Source organism: Notolabrus celidotus, chromosome 16, assembly GCF_009762535.1.
Source record: "Notolabrus celidotus isolate fNotCel1 chromosome 16, fNotCel1.pri, whole genome shotgun sequence".
Taxonomy (NCBI): Eukaryota; Metazoa; Chordata; class Actinopteri; order Labriformes; family Labridae; genus Notolabrus; species Notolabrus celidotus.
The window spans coordinates 23,358,056-23,379,409 of NC_048287.1; the positions used below are offsets into that span (position 1 = coordinate 23,358,056).

At 38.4% G+C, this 21,354-nt stretch overlaps 1 protein-coding gene across 1 annotated transcript; it reads left to right on the forward strand.

Moving 5' to 3' along the window:
- Positions 1-11,738: 11,738 nt before the first annotated feature.
- On the forward strand, positions 11,739-21,354 carry LOC117827587 (zinc transporter 2-like). Its single transcript, XM_034704185.1, has 9 exons — positions 11,739-12,211; positions 13,713-13,879; positions 14,303-14,449; positions 15,026-15,179; positions 15,401-15,582; positions 16,199-16,311; positions 16,543-16,648; positions 16,745-16,879; positions 20,495-21,354. Exons 1-9 carry the CDS (start codon positions 12,138-12,140, stop codon positions 20,638-20,640), a joined length of 1,224 nt encoding a protein of 407 aa, XP_034560076.1. The 5' UTR covers positions 11,739-12,137; the 3' UTR covers positions 20,641-21,354.

The following is a 21,354-nucleotide window of genomic DNA, read 5'->3' on the forward strand; positions in this document are numbered from 1 at the left end:
CCTGCTGCTGCACTGAGTCCATTCTGTTGGTATTTACTGTCATGAAGGTCAGTGAGCTTTTAGCACACACACACACACACACACACACACACACACACACACACACACACACACACACACACACACACACACACACACACACACACATCTGTTAGCAGTTATTGACAGGTTCAAACATTTTTACATCTTTTAAAATTAAAGAAAAAAAAAATGTAAAGTGAATAAAAAACACAGCAAACCATTACAGCTGTATCATGAGCTGCTCTGAACACAAGTGTTTGTCCACACAGAGAAGAAAACTTAGTTTCTGGCACACAATAGTTCATAAAGACAACAACCGCCTTTAAGTCAATGTTTGATTCAGGACTTATTATCCTCTGTCAATAAATTTTCTGATTTTGAATGCACAGTTTGAGACTAAGATTTAATCACACTGCAATTCATTTAAAGCTCCTATGTGGAGTATTAAGTAGATATTAAACAGACTGATATTTTGAATCATGCCCTTTTATGACCTACAGAAGCAAACAAGACCATCATGTAAAAGAACAATTATTTCTTCATAGCTATTTATGAGCCTGTCGTCTGTGATGCAGGGGAGGTGTCAGAAAAGTGGATTAATTCATTGTGAGTTGTAGGTTAGTTACATAGACTGTAAATAAAAATGGACAGCGTTGCTCCGCCTCTTCCCGTTGTATGGTTCTGAAGCCAAAAAATCCCGCTCCTGGGCGCCGCCATTGTGCAGCCAGAGCCTCTGAAGCCACTGTAACAAGCTCCGCCCTACAACGTAACGTCACAAGACGCTGTGTGTCCTTTGAAGATTCACTCCACGGCGGCTGTGAATCAAAGGAAACCCAGAAGTAAAACCCTGTTTTTTAAACTCTAATAACTAACGAAAAAGAAACTTTTCAGGAAAAAAGAGGCCTTGGACACAAACAGTCAAATACTAACTACATATCACCACAGCATACGGATGGGAGAAACATTCGTACGATGTGTATTTATTTTTCAAAGTTTGACAGATTTTTTGACCTATACTGCAGCCAGCCACCAGGGAGCAGTCACACTGCTGAAAGCCTCACCACCAGGGCCGTATCCGGCACGCTTGGTTAGTTACAATGAAGATTGGTGATGCTATTTGCCAGCAAAGACAACAAATCTACCGAACAAGATAAGCAAGAGATTCATCATCAAACTTTGTCTGCAAGGGTCATCTAAATCAACGCTACCTGATGAAAGTTCCTCACAGGAGCTTTAAACTCACATGCGGTCACTTGGTGGTGTGAATGTGGAGGTCTTTTCAATCCAAGCAGCTTCCAACAAGGGCGTTTTATTCAACAGCATACCACTGTTATCTTAAAAATGAATGATTGTGACATAATGAGGAAAAAAATATGTTAAAAATTGGCACTGCTAGTACCCAAGTTCGCTTTGAGCAGCTCATTGGCTGCTTGCAATACACAGTGAATGTGAGTGAATTCACTCGCACATCAGGTCACTTTCAGTGGGTCCATGCCGTTAAAGAAGGATGAAACAACAGGCATAGACCTGTACAAAGGCAACAAAAACTGATTACCTCTAAAGCTAAACCATTTACTTGATTAATTCATTAAAAACCCTTTGAACCGAAGCTAGCTGTTCCCTCTGTTTCCAGTCTTAATGCTTAAAAAAAGCTAGCCAACTGCAGGGTTTACCAAACTGTACACTAAAAATCAACTCAGAGAATTTGTTTGGACCAAATTACGTTTGTATACTAAGTGTGAATAACTAGATGTTATTCTAACTGAAGTGAACACTGATGATAAGTCAGAACCATGGACTAGCAAGTGAAGTAGTTTAACCTGCTAGCATATCATCTCAGATGGGCTAGTATTTACCGGAAATAAAGTTAGCAAGCAGGTAAAACAATGGTAGCCAGCTAGCCGTGGTTTAACTAGGCTGTATTGACTATGTCATTAGCTGCAAAGTAAATTTCAAAGGGCAGGCTAGTTTAGCAGCTATATTAGCTTTGTGCGTCTCGATGAATTAGATGAAATGATCCAGTTGTGACTGTGAGCTAACAAACGTCCATCTCAGTAAGCAAGCTAATGTTAGTCAACTAAATCGGAGTGAGTTCTTTACATTAAAAAACTTTTGCATCAACAAAGTGAAGCTATTATGAGCCTAGAATATACCCATGTTTGCATGCCTTTATGTGGTCTTTACTCAAGTCCACTCATTTTTTCTCCCTTCTCTCTTGAAAAAAATTTACACACAACGAATTTAATTCATGGTGGGAAATTGCAAATGTACAAATCTTGCTCCACCTCGTCTTTGTTAGATATCTAAGAGGATAAAGGGAAGTTGAGGGCTGTCCTCAAAAAACACATTTCTTTTTTAAAGTTGAAACATTCAAGGCACAGAACTTCTCCTGCAGAACCCCCTCTTCCTCACTACTCTGGAATAAAGGTGCGGAGGAGTCTTTGTGTAGTGCATGGAAAAGCCGCCCTCTCCTGAGCTGGAGTAGACGCTGCCACTTCCTCTTTCACTCTCAGAGTCCCAGAAGCTACCCTCTTCTTCCTCCTCGTCCGTCTCTTCCTCTTGTTCCTCCTCAGATAACTCCTGCTTGAGCTCCTGGATGCCTGAGTGAAGCTCCATCAGCTGTCGGACCAGAGCTTGATCTTGGGAACGCATCTCAATCTACACACATTAAAAAGACATATGATTAGGTTTATTTTCATATATTTTGGATGGACTGATGGCTGGACAGAGTGGAAAACAACCATAGGCTAAAATACCACATGATGAAGGGGATAAATCCTTAAAAATAGAACCTGAGCCTGAACAAGTTACTTGCTTCTTCTTGAAAAGACTCCCTCCTGATCACGCTGGTTCATGCTCAGTGTGAGACCACAGCCATTTCATTTGAGCGTGGCCTTCTTTCAAATGCAAATGCATCCTTCTGACGTTCTCTTTCTTCCTTTTTTTATGAGAGGCTGTCTAATTGCCAGCATTGTAAAATAAGATATTCAGAATTCCTGCAACTTTGGAGTCCAAGTTTGCCCTTAGGATTGTGGAATGTTCTGCACAAAAAAACCTTCTGTGCCGATCTGCATTTCTTTTCTCTGTTAATTACAGCACCAGGCTGAGACCCAGCTCTAGCTGAAAGATGCTGCTTTTTACCGTCTTTGTCGACACTCGGAGGAACAAGAGAAGAAACGTGAACTTTTATTCTCAAAGGGATTTGGAGATGTGGGTCTGCTGGGCTCCACCTCCTCCAGCCAAATACCAGCTCTTTTGTGTGTCTGCATCTGTCTGTGTGCTTTGCTTTACTTGTCCATTACAAACTGTCCTGTCCAAGAATGTCTAAATAGCAAGGGTGTGTGTGAATGACTCACTGCAAGCCATTTTCCTTTCTGTCAGGAGGAAAACATGAACTTGGCAGCAGTCTGACGGTGCCTGTTAAGTTTTATTGCACTGAGAACACCAGCCAAAGAAATGTAATCTTCCACACAGGTGACAGAAACGGTACTTAACTATAAGTGTCTTCAAGATTTTCAATAAAGTACCACCATTTTGAGAAAGTTCATAATTATGTTTTGGCAATATATGTCATTATTTGGAGGTCATAATTATTTTTCAATATTTCAAGAAAGTCTCATATTACAGGATTTTTGCTTCATGTTGAATAAGCAGAAATGGGCTTCCAAAAAACATTAGTAGTTTCAACAAACTTGGCACAAACTCTTTTTCTTCTCACTATAAATGCAGTAATGCCATTTTGGGGCCAAACTTCTCTCCTTTTTTCTCTCTTCTCTTATGAAGATGGGAGAGTAAGGGGAGGTAGAGCATACAGCCTAACCTGGAAGAGGTAAGCTCTGGCCCCAACAGACTTCTCGCCCAGTCCCTGCTTTCCTTGTCTTCTTTTTGACATCTCTGCACAGATTAATCTCTCTGTTTTCTCTCTCTACCCTCATTAAATAGGGGGATGTAGAGGGTACAGCCTATCCTGGCAGGGGGTGATTTCCAGTCCAAACAGGCTTTTCACAGGTTAACATGGAGAGGGTGGTTCTGAGTTACGGTGAAGGAAGGAACCCACTTGATAACCCCAGTGATGTACTGGCTCTCGCTGTTCATATGTCCCCCATCTATCTTCATGTTTTGGTCATGGATGTTTTGGTCATGGGGGACATTAGGAGCCATGTGGTAGTCTGTGTAACTTTAAAGAAGACCATAAATATTGGGATGAGGGCACAATGGGGTGGGTTTCTTCAAATGAGCACGTATTCTTTTCATTAGAGCACGAGTACTATGTGTTTATTTCAAGTGGTTAGACAAAAAAAAAAAGATTATCAATGAAACCATGATTTGTTTGAATGGTATTTAGGATTTTTTATATTTTTAAAAAAGAATTAGACATACATGCATATTTTTTTCATTCTAGTTTAGCTCAAGGTTTGGTATTTAGTTTGATGCTGATGGCTGAAAAAGCAGCAAACTCAGAGATTATCAACATTTGGAAGCTCCTGTGAGGGACTTTCCGTTTTTGCCAATTTTTGTGCCCCCTGTGGATAAAGTGGTGTATCTCCTTGCTGCTCTTTTCCTGTGCATGTGTAAGTTTCCTGCCAAATTATGAAACTACTTTCTTTGTAATAGCCAAACATATCACTCACCATGAATGTTTTGGGGGTTGCTGTTAACCCTCCTGTTATGTTCGTTTCTCAGGGACAGCAATAAGGTTCCTGGGTCAATTTGACCCGGGGCATATTTAATGATCCAAAAGTGTCAGAACCCAAAAAAAAACCCAAATAAACATTTTTTTAATTTCATTATGAACTCCATTACTAACCATTTAAATCAATATTTAGTGCAATGGTGTTCTTTAATTCTCACAGATCATGGTTCAATGAGGATAACTCACTCGTTTTTTATGAAATTCCTGTTAAAACCTTTTTAAATGTACATTCAAAAGCCCTAAATGTAAATACAATAGTTTTACATGACATAGATTTTTATTTATTTTACTTTACATTTTTTTATTTTTTTTTATGTAGTGATGTTGATGAATTAACATGAGACACCTCTTCTGTCACATGCTGCCCCGATTTGTATGCTGTATTTAGCTGGTTTGGAAGGCATATATTACCTAAGATGGAAGGAACCTCTGAATACCACTAGCTTTTCATCCACTGTGACATTAGAAATGCAAAATAATACTTTTAACATTTTTTTTTTTAACTTTAAAATTTGACCCATAACATAACAGGAGGGTTAATCTCTTCATTTGACACCTATCCCACAGCAGCATTTAAAGGTATTAAAAATAACTGTATAAATACTAAATCTACTTGCTGATGATCTTTGATGCTGTTGTGGTTCATATAGAGGCATCAGTGCTCATTTCAGATAATTTAATAAACCCCTAAAAACTCCTCACAGGAGCTTTAAGTGTTTAAATGTCTGCTCTGATGAGGCAAACTGCTTCTGCTAGTGAAGATCATGTAAAAGGATTCCAAAGCTCAAAACTGCGATGAAGGTTAAGCTTTATCCCGGATCTGAAAGCTCAACAATGTCCTTTAAATCTGAAGCTGTCGGAAACAATTACTGTGAACAAACAATATTGTATTGTATTAAGGTCTAGTTTAAGACACAATTAATTCACCTTATTCCTGAGGTTCAGAAGAATACAGATGTTGTTTTGCATTATTTTTTAAACAGAGGTTTCTTATCAGGCTAACCCAGCAGCCTCTGTTTTTACTGCCTGTTTTTACAAGCTCAAACTTAGACACGTGGTTTCTCGCTCTCTGTGTGCCCAGGACGTTCTGTTACCATGACAAGCTGTCTGGATGAATGCACTAAATGTGGAGTGATATATTAGGCTGTGACAATGAGCCGCACAAAGGTGCAAACAGAGAGACACACATAAATGCACTCACACAACCAGACACCGTCTTTGACTGGAGACAATAGTAAAAAAGGGTTTACTTTGTAACAACACAAACTACATGCAGCTCAGGAACAAATAAGGTAATAACTTGTGCTCCTCGAACAAAAACAGTCACAATGACCTGGCATGGGGTTTTGTTGGGGTGACAAATGACTTGAGACCACCGGCATAACGGGCGATAAATGGCCTTTTATATCATTATTTCATTATTTCTAGCTGAGAGGTTCAATTCATTGCAAGTCTGCTCTCTCCTCTGGAGGTAACAGCAAATTGGACCCAGCAAGAAATACAAAAACAGCTGTGAAAACTAAAGAGCAAAAAAGGCTTTGCTCTGAAGCCTGCATGCAAAATTCTCCTTGAATTAAAGTGCTTCATTTAAAAATATCACTTACACAATGTCCTCAAAGCTGAACCACTGAACTCTTTTTATGGCAATGAGATAATATGTGCTGAAACATAACAGTGGGATAAGCTGTGTGCATAATCATGCTAGTGAGTTGACTCCCTAACTTTTGTTACCTTGGGCTAAAGTTTGCCAACAGAAGGTGAGATCAGCTGCCTTAAGCCACTTGGCAAACCAAACCAAGTAAGGTGTTAGCAGCAAAATCCCTAAATGGATTAATTGGAGTAAGGATAAGTTAAACTACTCAGGGATTCAACTTTTTTTCCCCATTAAAGCAAGTTATTTACCTTTTTAAAGCAGCATGCTCTCCCTTTAAAGCTCCTGTGAGGGGTTTTCGCTGGTTATGAAACAGACTGAAATTACCACTGATGCCTCTTTATCAGTTTAAAAAACAAACAAGACCATAACTGTAAAGATTAGCTGTTCATATAAAGTTGTTGTTAAAGCCTTACACTTCTGCTAGGGGGTAGGTGTCAAGCAAAATCTCCTAGAGATATCTGCAGAGAAGGCCTTTCTTTAAAAAAGTTTGAATGGCAAAAATATTCTCTAAGTGAGACATTGGACTGTTAAAAGACAGAAGGACAAGATTTTGTTAGAATTCACTTTCAGATGTAAAGGATAAAATCAGTGTGGAGATACAGAGTGTGTCCACAGGGGGAGCCAAAATCAACAAGAATCAAAAGTTCTCACTGGAGCTTTAAAGTATCAAAGTAAAAAAAAATTACGTATAGAGGAAATTGAGACATATTTAAGATTTTTGTTAAAAAGAAAGATCTGAGTTAGTCTGCAGAGTAACCCAAAAAAATCACGAGTCCACATCTTGTATTGTATGTCTGTACGAACAATGAGAAACCACCCCTCTGAGCTGTGTCCAGCACTTCTTCTGGCAAGACTTGATATCCTCAGTAGTTCTTTGATTATCTCATGTCAGTGGAATTCATTGAAAGGGACAACCAGTCTCTATTGCCTAACATGGCTCACAACATCAGATATCTTACGCCCAGAAGTTGCATGGAGCAAATGTTTTTCTAATAAGTTGTGTGACAAGTTAGAAATACTATTTTTAAAGGGTTGTTAGCTTTGCTGTGGGACAGGGTATAACTTTGTTGTTCTCACTTGAATGCAGGAAATTCACAGAAATCCTTGCACATGCAGCTTTGCATAATTTCAGCCTGAGTAGATGTCATCACTTGTGTAAGACCTATGAGGGCTAGTAGGACCTTCAATATTCCCAATTCATCATATTTGAAGTTTTAATCAATCCATTTTTTAACTTTAGCTGTTAAATTGTGAAGTAAAATGTGTGCAAAGTAGAATTTATACTCCTCAAAGTTGGACAAAGGTACAATACTTGAGGTAATGTGCTGAACAAAGAATAATGAGATTTAATTCGAGCTCTGTTCTTACCAGCTCCCTTCGCAGCCAGGCCAGTGCACTCTCTATGTCCAGTTTCCTGCCTTCCTCACCAGCTGTGCATCCTTCAGTCATCCTGCTTCGTGGATCCCTGCATGCACTCTGTCCTGCTGGTTTACACTCATCGAAGGTGGAGGTCTTGCAAGAGAAGTCCCGCAGTCTGGTTAGAACCACTTCCATCATGTTAGGTTGGTGATATCTTCAACTTTGTAAATCAAGACTCTGCTGCCTTTCGTCTCGTCCTCAGCTGTGGTGCAGATACAGCCTCGTCTCCTCCTCTGTTGCTCTGTCGACTTATGAGGAACTCACTCCTTCTCTCCCTCTTTTCTCATCCGCACTCCTTTCTGCTCCCCCCTTCTCTCTTTTCTCTTTTTTTCTTGCTGTCTGTCTCTCAGACATTACACCAAAGCACCCTGGTGAACCCTCATCACTGGAGTGTGAATGTGACGAAGTGGGTCTGACGTCAGTGCATTGTCCAGGAGCTTGACCTGGACTTGTTTACCTCTTCTTGGCCCTTTTTTATTAGACCCCCACAATCTCTCTCTCTCTCTCTCTCTCTCTCTCTCTCTCTCTCTCTCTCTCTCTCTCTCTCTCTCTCTCACACACACACACACACCAGCACCATTAAAATGGGGAGAAGTGGAAAGGAAGCAGGCAGTGTATATCCTTCAAAATACTAGGCCTTGCGTTCCCCCTGGTTTGTTGCTTTGTCTGTATTAAGAGTACAACCTACGTATGCATATGTACACACACTTACAGATACACAGCCATGCACACACAGCCCTGCAGTGTACGCACAGCTCTCCTCATGATCTGGTGAGTGGCCCGTTGCAGGGTCAGGATCTTTCAAACAGTGTGAACAGCCATGTGTAACTAACCCTTCTCGTGCCATGTTCCCCTCACTCTGCAGCCCTTGGCAACCTAACTGCTCCATCTATTCACACACACACACACACACACACACACACACACACACACACACACACACACACACACACACACACACACACACACACACACACACACACAAAATACGCTTCGGCAAAGCAAACACAGGGGCCACTTTCTGGAGTCCAAAATAGCCCCTAAAGCATTGAAAGTTATTTTTAGAGTCAAACTGAATCCACTTTTAGACCTGAAGAAGAAAAACAGACAAACGTCACAACATTTGAAAGGAATAAATTAGGCTGCCTTTAAGTCTCATTGTGCATCTGGCTAATGTGTGTGGTGCTGCATTCAAAGACACTGATTAGTATTGATGTACTGGTAAGCTGTGTGAGCTTCAACGTCACAAGATGCTTTGTAAATGAGAAAATCTGCGTAGACAACAACAGAAAGTGTCAAAAGGTGCAACTTTCTCTTCTGTCTGCCTGTCACTTACTTTAACTCGTCCTGTCTCATTAAAGTCATGAACCATAGACCTTTCTGTACTCCCTGAGCTCCCTTGTCTCGTAGGTTACTCTGTGTCACTACAGTAGATGGCCTGATGCTGTGGACATGCCAGACTCCAGCTATTAAAACTTCTACTATCCATCTCACCACTATCATCTCTCTCTCATCATCTGCTCGAGGTTTCTGCCTGTTAAAGGAAGTTTGTCCTTGCTGCTGTAACTTGCTAAATGCTGCAAAGTGCTCTGTTCATGGTGGATTAAGATGAGATCAGACTGAGTCCTGTCTGTAAGAGGGGATTGGATCTTATCCTGTCTTGATGCTGGGTTTTTATTAATAATGTAACAGAGTAAGGTCAGATAAAATCTGATATGATTTGGCGCTATATAACAATTAATTGATTGATTGATTGATTGATTGATTGATTGATTGATTGATTGATTGATTGATTGATTGATTAATTGATTGATTGATCTACACCTGTGCAAATACATATGCATACAATTCTTAACAGTATGTTTTAAAATTCAAAGGGAATTTTTCGCACAGTCAGCAATGGTACAATCATCACACCACTCAGCATACTAAACATTTGTATAAGAAAAATATATATAGCACATGAGCAAAGAGTTTAGTTCTGTTTCTGGACTTTTAATTCCTTGTATCAGCTAGATTTGTATTTCTAACTAGATGGAAACAACTTGTATTTACTTATAAATGGTAACTGAAGTAGGTTAGGATCAGTGGGGTCTTGTTTCTGGCTCTGCATTTGTGCATTTGGAAAATGCAATTTGCATTTTGTGCCCTTCTTTTCTTTGAAATCTAAGAAGTTCTCAGAGGAAGAAGGAGTTTGTCCACATTACTTTGAGGCTTACTGTCACGCGCATCACAGTCAAAAGTAGGGGAGAAACTTTCAGTTTCTGCACACTTTTCTTTACTTGTGTGCTTCAACAAAAGTGTGGCTGCTACTTAACAGTCCTTGTATAAAATGTAAATCCAATCCAGAGCTCAAACAAAAGACATACAAGAAAAATGCAGTGCAATCTTTAATAATAGGCTCTGAAAATTAAAAAATGTATAAATGGGATCATAATAATAATATTCGAGGGGCTTAGCATCATAACAAGTATTAGTATAAGTAGCCTATCATCTATCTCACTAAGGGTATCTATTACATTGAGCTGCACTCACTCAGTCTTGGTTTACTGTCTCCACCTTGTGTTGGATTTTGGAAACAAATGTTTAAACCAGTATTGGACTCTCAGAGCTGGGGAGATTATCTAACATTGCATTCTTTGCGCAGATTTCCTTATGGGATAATCTGCTGAATTATTATAATTTCTTAAATCCTGCACAACATGTTTTCTGGCATTTTAAACACTGTTTTTATACATTTGTTGTGCATCCAGACATGTCCTTCAAAGAAACTCTGATGTGAAATTTTAAGATCTTTTTAAGACCTTTCAAAGACATGAAGAGTATGGGTGCATTGATTAATTCATTTTGCCCAGTTTAGCTCTACATTTCAGATTCCTTGCAAAAAAAATCATAAAGTAACACCCAAATCTCTGCTAAAAGTTTTAACATTTTACTTTTGGTGACATTTACTTCACTGAGGTATAACCACATATTCTAGAAGCCCAAAATTTCTAGTTACAGGGTGAAATCTGGTTTCTGAAAGCCAATTTCTGCCCATTGGAGAAAACCAAAAAACAATACACAGCTGAAAGTACTTATTGTGTGAAAAAAAGTCCTATTGTGAGAAAGTTGAGAATATAAGTTAAAATGATGTAGCTTTGGGATTTAGTGGTTATAGAAATGGACATAATTTTGAATACAAGGGGGATATTGTGAATTAAAAGGTCATAATTAAGGGATTAGAAGTCCTTATGAAATACAAATTTAAAAATAATGAGATTGTAAGAATTATAAGATTAAAATCTGAGCCATAACATTCAAGAGTCACAATTATAGGATAAACTGAAACAAAAGTAAAACATAATAAGTAGAAATTTGACATTATGAACAATGACAGTGAGATAGAACAAAATCTAAACAGCTTACTTAGTTCAAAGTTATGACCAAAACTACTTTATCGTTCAGTTTAAAAGCAATTATCATACTTCTGAAATAGCAGGGACAATTTTATTTTGAGGTCTAACTTTTGATCCAATTTATTTATTGTTGCAAATGGACCACATTCAAGTGACAAGAATATGGAGCACACTTGAGTCGCGTGGGACTTTAAAGCCATTAAAAACACTGCAACATCAACATCAGACAGGAATGAGCAGCTTTTGGCGACATTTGAACACTGTTAAAACTAAAAATGTCGTGAAAAGTTGGTTAAAGTGAGAGATGAGAAAGCCCAGAATCTAACAAAGGAAAAACATGTTATACAAATACAGAGGGACAGAGCGCACGGCACTTAATTATGTAATCCTGTGGTGCCGGCTGATCAGAGGAGTTGGGCGGGGTCTGGATGAATTTGGAAATGATGTCTGGATGATCACAAAAATCCCCCGTCCTAATTTTGATTAGAAGGTTTATTCATGTCAGACTCACTCTAAGGGCTATGTTCCTACCTGTTTATCAGTTTCCTTCACTGACCCTTCACAGATCTTCCCCTCGTTATCTCTTGAAACTTAAAATCTGTCTGAATCAGAGAAGGCCATCACCTCCACCCTGCTTCTTCACAAGGCATTGTTGCAAGCGGCGATTTATTTGCACACGGTGCCAACAGTGGTAGTCACAAGGCTGCATCACACATTTCACTATTTGCACCCTGGGTGGATTAAGAAGGATGTCCATGGACTGTTAAACTCATTTTAACGAGAGGAGACAAAGGCTTGAGAATTTTCACAGCAGAAACAGGATTTACACTCAAAACTAAAGGCTTTAAAGTTTCTTAAAAGTTCAGGTGGAATTTTTTCTTGTCATCTTCTTGAGCATCCTTTCGATTTTAAGGGACTTTCCTATTATTTTCATCTCCTCAAGAAGTCAGTCATGTTCATGAACAAGGGTTCAGAGAAAATCCCCCTGGTTACAGACCTGAAGAATACATACGCTACTGTAGAAAGGTAAGCTGTTATTCTTATGAGTTAGAATAATAAAACATGGACTTTTATGTGCAGTTCATTGTGGAGACATTCTTAACTTATTATTTAATGTACTCATTTAATTTATCGTGTATTTTAAAGTATTTATTTACTTTAGTGGTAGATTATTTACATTTTTTCCACATTGAAGTAAAGAATCCATTGTTGTGGTTGTGCTCTGAGCTGTTTTTGCTCACGTTCCCCTGTTTGTGGTCTGCTGGTCTTTCCACACGGAACTGGTCTGGGGTCTGCAGGGATTAGCAGTGTGCAAACGAGCAGTTCACACTTTCTTCTTTTTTTCAATGGTTGCACTGTTCCTTTTCCGGTCATCCCTGATGGAGATGTAACACTTATAAACACAGGGAGGTGTGCACATGATGACCCAAATTCTCGTGTTACTTTTCATTTTTCTTGTTTGAAGTTTATACATGTTAACAGTAACCTTATATAAAGGTCTATATACAGAAGACAAAATACAGGTCCAACCTAAGAAAGTAAAAACCAAACACAAGTCTTAAAAGAAAAATAGATAAACAAATAAATTAATTAACTAATAAAAAAACAAATGCAACTTTTCTTCTTTAGTGTCTCAGACAGCCAATCACACGCCCTAACTTCAGACTACACCTGGCAAAATCAAACTGTTTCCATCTGAGGTTTTTCAAGCAGTGCAGAAAGGTTGCAATTTGTAAAATGTTTGACTCTTTTCCCTCTGTGAGTGAGTTATTTTGTCAGAGGTTTAACTTCAATTAATTTTTGAAAGCCAGATTAAAAATTTGATTTTTTTTTTTGCATAGTTGCCTTATTTTTAACTGATCCCATATTAACATTTCCTCAGGATTATTGTCCCTGTTTGATTGAAATTACTTTACCTTTGACTTTTTATTTTTGAGTTAAGACTAAGTATTTGTGAAATATTAGTTTCCAGCAAAGAGGGTAATCCTGTTGATGAGGCTAACAGTCTTAATCTGAAACTCTGGTCATTTCTTGCTTATTTATCTTCAAAATTGTACACATTTTCCTCCTCAGTTGAAATTTAGTTCATTTTGAAGCTAAATCTAGACTGGTCATGGCTGAAATATTACAGTCATCAGGCACATGATCATTTGCTGACGGCTGACTTGGCTTTATAAGTATTTAAACTTCCAATCTAATTTCCCAAAGCTTCTTAGTGACTTCTTAAAATACTTTTATGCAATAAAATGACTCCTACTCCCTCTATTTACCCATGTAAACCTGTGTGCATACTGATGTAGAATCAGGCTTACTGACACTGTCACCACAACAAATATACAATGAAGCAGAATTAATAAACATTAACAAAAAATCTGACAAATTATAAACCACAAGAGTTAGCCCCCATAGTGTCACATCAGTGTTTTTTATGTTAAGGATTATTTATTAAATTGGTGTATCGTGGAAAATGTCTCATTTTATATTGTTTTATCATTGCATTCATTTAATTCAAATCTTAATATTCCAGTGTAACATACCAAGAGCCATCAAAGACGAACGGCACTTGGGGCATCAAGCATTGTCACGATAACAGCCATGCACAGGCTGATCGTGAGGGAGAGAAGAAACACGCCAGGATGAGGTTGTATCTGGTCTCGGTTATTTGTCTCATCTTCATGGTTGGTGAAATCGTAGGTGAGTTCTTCCGTCTTTAATATGTTATTCTTCTCTCTGCTTCTACTTTACTTTTGATGTTTTGAGAGTTATCCTTAATTGGTGCACTGTACCTGCATAACTCTGATAACTGCTAATGATTATGCTCTTACAATTTAAGTAGTCAAAGTTACGACTGTTTGAAGGAGGTGAATAAAAAATGGCCATCATCATTTAAGATTTGATTAATTCCAAATCCTTCTAAACACACACACATCCTTTAATGTCAAGTGTTATTTGCCAGCAACAATGAGCCTCTTTATGTCTTTGATATCTTTTCCTCCCTTGCCTCTGATTCCCTTCTTTTGGGTTTTGAATACTTTGTACACAAAAATAAACCTTGCAATTTAACTGTAAATGTAGAATATATTAAAGAACTTAGTGTATAATGCTGTCTATCTGCAGGGGGGTATTTTGCAGACAGTCTTGCAGTGATGACAGACGCTGCTCACCTGCTGGTAGACTTCATCAGCTTCATCATCAGCCTGATTTCACTCTGGCTCTCCTCCAGACCTGCCACACATAGTCTCAGCTATGGCTGGCATCGTGCAGGTACAGTACTGACGGCATCTCTATATCAATCAAGTACTATCTAATCTCCTCCATTCATTGTTTAACAGATGTTTTGTATTGTTGTCTTGATGGTTTAGTCATAAGAATAGACATGCATTGGATTTAATTTTTATCACAGACAAAACAGTGAAAACCTCAAACTGTCATGTTCACTTGGTTCTGAATCACATTAAGAATTATTCATGGAGACAAAAACTAACAAGGATCTTATTTTGAGAACAGTTTAATAACCTGAAGCTTGATAAGACTTAGACGTAAGATCTTTAGTTCTAGTTTGGTTACTCTGAGTAACTTTTGGAAAAAAAGTTTACCATAAAATTTTTAAAATTCATTAAACAATTGTCCATCCCAAAACCTGAACATTAATTTTCAGGGTTTTTACTTTAGCCACATACTGAATTTCCTGTTATCTCACGTCTTTTTTTATCTTATTTGTAAGTTAGACACTGTTGTAACTAGAGCAGCTACTCATCACATTTGACCAAAGTTCTTGTTATATAACTCCATATTTATTCCCCACCCGACCACCCTCCTCATCTTTTCCAATCCATGCAGAGATCTTGGGTGCACTGCTGTCAATCTTCACCATCTGGCTTGTAACTGGGGTGTTGGTGTATCTGGCTGTGGATCGCATCATCAACGATGACTACACCATTGAGGGCACGATCATGCTCATGACCTCTGGTTGTGGTGTGCTGGCTAATATTGTGTAAGTAAACACACACACACAGTATGTTTTTTTACTTGGTTTATAAGCCCACTGTGCATTATTTTTTTTATTATTTTTGCTTTGATAGAAGTCAAGCATGGAGGAGGGCAATACTTAGCCCACTTTTATGGAGCGTTTTTGGGTTATTTTGTTGTAACACCTTGTATCTCTGAGCTGATTAGTGTCATAATCGGGAAATTATTTGTTTCTGTTCTCAAAAGCATGGCCCTCACGCTTCACCAGTCTGGCCATGGCCACAGTCACGGGGGTCTCAGCTCACATGGGCATGGCCACAGCCATGGAGGTCACAGCCACAGCCCCAAGAAAGGACAGAAACAGATCACAGACCATGCCAACTCAAAAGATGACCATGGAGATCCAGAGCACAATGGAGTCGATCATAGTATGTTCTGAGTATAGAAGTCTTAATCTTTTTCAAAGGGTTTCGGACAGGGACAACAACACACTGAAAACTTGTGTAATGCTAAAAAACACTTGCAATTTGCAACAGTTTAGTAACATCACTGGTTATAAAAAGGGAAGAAGGGAGTCTTTTAAAGGTAAGGATGGCCTTGATTTTGGTGTTACTGCATTGAAAACAGACATGACTCTGTAGTGGAAATCACCACATGGGCTCAAAATTCTGAAAACCACTGTCTGTAAACACAGTTTGTGTTCGGATACCAAAAAAAATGATCCAGAAATGCAAGCAACTTCTCTGGGGAAGTTGAAAACTGTCCTGTGAGAATATATTATTCATAAAACAACCAAAGTTTTTCAGTTCCAACATTTGATATGTTGTCTTGTCCCTATTTTCAATTAGATTTAGAGTTTAAATAATTTTCCATCCATTAGATTCTGTATTTCTTGACATTTTTACAGCTCCCAACTTTTTGGGAATTGGGGTTGTAGTATGTTTTGGTCTTAGGTTAATTCAAAATAAACATTTTAATCTCCCATGCACGCATGGTATTCTGCATGTAATGATTAATGAATGTTGCTAAATGTCATTCTTTCAGGAGGGAGGAATCAGCAGGCCAATGCCAGTGTGCGTGCAGCCTTTGTCCATGTGGTGGGAGATCTTCTACAGAGCATCAGTGTGCTTGTTAGTGCCATCATTATCTACTTCAAGGTGAGGAGTGATTAAGGTTTTAAGTGCTTAAGGTATGCCAACACATTTTATTTTGTTGCCGTGTGTGTTCACAGAACTCTCAATGATTTTGGTGAGCAGAGGGTCGTCTCTGCTCATTCTCTCCTCTCAATCGCTCTAAAATATCAAACTTCTCTCACATAAGAAAAATCACACATTTTGTTACCTGTGCGATAATACTTAACCTGAGATATGTGTTTTTGTTTATTTCAGCCCGAATATAAGATGGCCGATCCCATCTGCACGTTCCTGTTCTCCATCTTTGTCTTATGCACAACCTTCACCATCATGAGGGATATTCTTGTTGTCTTGATGGAAGGTAAGCTTCTCCGTCCCATCCCTTCTGAACCCTGTATTTTTCTCTAAGTCATAGATTTACAGTTCACCTCTTCCTCTTTTTTAATGTTCAACTAAGGTACTCCTGCTGGTGTGAAGTACAGTGAGGTGCGGGATCGTCTGCTATCTGTGAAAGGGGTGACATCTGTCCACAACCTCCACATCTGGGCCCTCACCATGAACCAGGCTGTACTGTCTGGTCATGTGGCTATAGGTAAGGAGAAAGTAGTACCATGCAAAATGTGTTCTCTGCCTAAAACATGACCTGTCTGCTTGATTTAATCATGTTTAACTGTTCCTAAAATTTGCTCTTTGGCTTATACTTGTAGAATTCTGAGATAATATACAATATGAAATGATACAATATGATACAATATGATACGGTATAATCAAGCGGCAACCTCCGGTCTCAAACAATGAGCCAATGCGGAAGTGCTATAAACTGCAATACATCGAAAATCTGCTTGAGGCTGGCTGCAGAAACACCAGAAACCACATAGATATGAATGGGAAAAAGACGATCTTTGCAGCATTAATAAACATGTTTACAGCCTGGTTCAAAAAACGACTTGGCCCTATGAAGCTAATCTCTCTAATGGCACACACTGTACGGGGGGTGAATTTTTTCTAACACGACGGTTCAGAAGATATTAAGATTACCAGTTTTGCCCAAATAAGGACATGACTGACGTGACTCCCGGTCGGGAACATATAGCTATTGGCTAGGAGGCTCACACTACATCACACTCTGCCTGGTTGAGTTCCGCATTTCCAATATGGCTGCTGCCGTCGATTTTCTTCATAACAGCTCTCAGGAACAGATACGTGACGTCACGGATACTACATCCATATTTTATACAGTCTATGGGTATAATACGATACAATACAATAAGATACAATACAATACAAAGCAATACAATATGATACAATACAATAAGGTATAATACGATAAAATACAATACGATACGATACAATACAATACAATAAGATACGGTACAATACAATACAATACGGTACAATACAATACAATACAATACAATACAATACAAAGCAATACGATACAATACAACACGATATGGTACAATACGATACAAAACCATACAATACAATACAATAAGATATAATACGATACAATACGATACAATACAATACAATACAATACAAAGCAATACAATACGATACAATACAATACAGTACAATACAATACGATACGATATGATACCATACAATACAATAAGATACAATACGATCAGATACAATACAATACACAGCAATACAATACAATACAATACAATACAATTTAATACAATTCAATTCACTACAATACAGTACAGTACAGTACAATACAATACGATACGATACAATACAACACGATATGGTCCAATACGGTTCAATATGATATGATTTATTAGGATACAATACGCTCAATATGATACAATTCGATATGTATGATGCAATATGATACGATACAATTCGATACAATATGATGCTATATACAAAATGATCCCATGAATATTATATGATAGGATACAATACAATTGTTACTATACGATATAATACGATATATGTTACAACATGATGCAATAGGATACAGTATGATCGATGTGATACGATACAATACAATAAGATGCAATAGGATACGCTAAAAAATGATACAATATGTTATGATACAATACAATACAATACAATATGATACTATGTACAAAATTATACTATCAATATTATTCAATATGATAGGATACAATACAAATGTTAACCTACGATACGGTACAGTATGATACGATATGATGCAATATGATACAATATGATCGATGCAGTACGATGGAGTACAAAAAAACCCTTATTTGAACCCATACTGAAATATTCTCTTTTACAGCAGAATGAACATGTTCACAGCATGGTACAAAAAAGGATTTTGGTCTTGGTCTTGGTACCTCATTTCTTTATTCATTACAACTGTACCGGGTGTGACTTTTCTATAACTCATACATTCTGATTATATTAAAGGGGACATATCACGCTTTTTTCATCAATATATATTGGTCTAAGAGGTCCCCAAAACATGTCTTTAAAGTTTATGCTCAAAAAAACACTTTGAAATCAGATTTTGGCATGCCTGAAAAGTCCTCTTCTTCATTCCTCATCAGAACACTCTGTTTTCTCTCTGACCACGCCCCCTCCGGAAGTGGATGTGCCTCGGCTCTCCAGCACGTTGATCTAATGTTTACATGTTGGCTGAATATACACGGCTGCTCAGAGATCTCGTTACTTCAACCCTCTGAATCTGATCCTGACGGAGAGGCGCCTGTAGCAGGACCTTTCTGAACGATTGGTCATAGATTTAGTGTTTCTTGTTGTTTTATTTATCAGTATGTATACGTGTGTCTTGGTACACAGCTATGAACATGTAGCTATGCGGCTATGCTAACTAGCACTAGCACTTATCCATGATAAATAAAAATCATCCACTAGATCTTCAAATCTGCAGACGTGGGGAGTAAGCCCGACCTCTGCCAGAAAGGCAGCAGGACCTTTCTGAAGGATTGGTCACAGATTCTGTGTTTCTTGTTGTTTTATTTGTCAGTATGTCGACGTGTGTCTTGGTACACAGCTACAGCTACAGCTACAGCTATGAACATGTAGCTATGTGGCTATGCCAATTAGCGCTAGCACTTATCCATGATAAATAAAAATCATCCACTATATCTTCAAATCTGCAGACGTGGGGAGTAAAACCGACCTCTGCCAGACAGGCTGCGGGACCTTTCTGAAGGATTGGTCACAGATTCTGTGTTTCTTGTTGTTTTATTTGTCAGTATGTCGACGTGTGTCTTGGTACACAGCTACAGCTAGGACATGTAGCTATGTAGCTATGCTAACTAGCGCTAGCACTTATCCATGATAAATAAAAATCATCCACTAGATCTTCAAATCTGCAGACGTGGGGAGTAAAACCGACCTTTGTGTTTATTAAGACAGCCTACAACTAGCATGCCTCCCTCCTAAGCTCCTTGTTAGCACACATTTGTGCAGGTAATGAAAAACGGGGGAGGGATTCAGTATTATTTTATACAGTCTATGGGCTGAACAAGCTCCGAGCTCTGACTCTGTGACAGACCGGATATTGTTGTTACGTAACAAAAACACGGAAGTCTGAAACGGCTCGTTTCACACACATTTACAGAAAGGTGTAGAAATCAAAACAGGGGCAGAATGGATTTTTTTCATTCTCAGGGGGTTTGTAGACATGCCAGGGACACATATTTCAGGTAAAGAACCATTAAAAAGTCCATTTTGCATGATATGTCACCTTTAAGGCTAAAAGTTACACAACATTTGGCACAGTTAGGAGTGTTGTTGACTGACAGGGAGGAGTGCTGTAGCTGTTTAGCAGGCCCCAAGGCTATAGCCTGAACTCCACTTCTTGGGCAAACAGAAGTTAGTTGGAGTCAACTTTGTCTAGATGAAGACCAATATTTTTTGGGGGGAGACAGAATAGATTCAGAGACATCATTTGAAGAAAGCGGAATATCTTGGTTGAGACAAGACAAACTGATGTTTATATGACAGCAAGCTAAAGTGAGGGCTGTTTCCTCTAGTCATCCATTCAACAGTTTTTCTTTCTAGTGAATAAAGACGACATAGACTCTTTATTTACAGAATATAAATTACTAATACAACCTCAAGGGGCTGCTAGCATACTTCTGAACATTTTCTTTTTTGTAAAACATTGAAGCAGGTTTTAAGGCACATAATATATTCAGTATAAACACGCTAGGTGACTAACATGTTTATTTCTATTTCCTTTGTCTCCCTCTCTTCTCCACAGATGAGTCAGTGGATCCTCAGTCTGTCCAGAGAGAAATAACGCAGGCCTGTTTCTCCTCCTACAACTTCCACAGTGTTACGATTCAAACGGAGAGACAGTCTGACCAGAAGCCTGGGTGTAAACTGTGCGAGGACCCGAAGATGTAGCGGCGCAATAAGACCAAGTGACAGCTGCTTTAACCTCAGTTCACAAACATGTAGTCGTTCCGCACTGCTCCTAGGACCCAGAAGTCCTATGTTTAACTATGCCATTAATGCCAAAGTCTTATGACTGTGCTTTAAGTGCCTTTGTGTTGACGCTCCAGAAGAAATGTGCCTGAATAAAACTTAAAATTATTTTAGAAGGAAACCCCTGTAAGGTTTTTAACTTGCTTTAAACTTTGACATTCATTGTTGTTTTTCTTTTAAGTGTACGCATGATAAAATAGATATTACAGCACACTGTAGTAAATACAAGTTCATCTTTTTGAATCTATATATGTTCCATGATTGAGTGTGTTGAGTAACTTTGAAGTAATATATCTATCTACTACCCTGAACATCCAACGTAAATACTATTTACCTTGTGATCTTTGGGGGTGCATTCGGGCTGTGGCTTAAGTACAGTTTGTTTTAGTAATTACTAATTGCACCAACTGAAAGAATAATACACAGCCATATGCAAAGAAACTTGGTCTGGTATGTAAATATATACATCAATAAATATTTCTATGCATGGACTACTAACAAGCAACCTCAAAAGTACTCTTTGTTGGGAGCATCAAGTGTTTTTTTAATACGTGGTCACAATGCCTTTCGTTGTCTTTGTAAAGTTGTAATACACAAACTGAAATGAATTACTCAATAAAATATTCCTTTTTC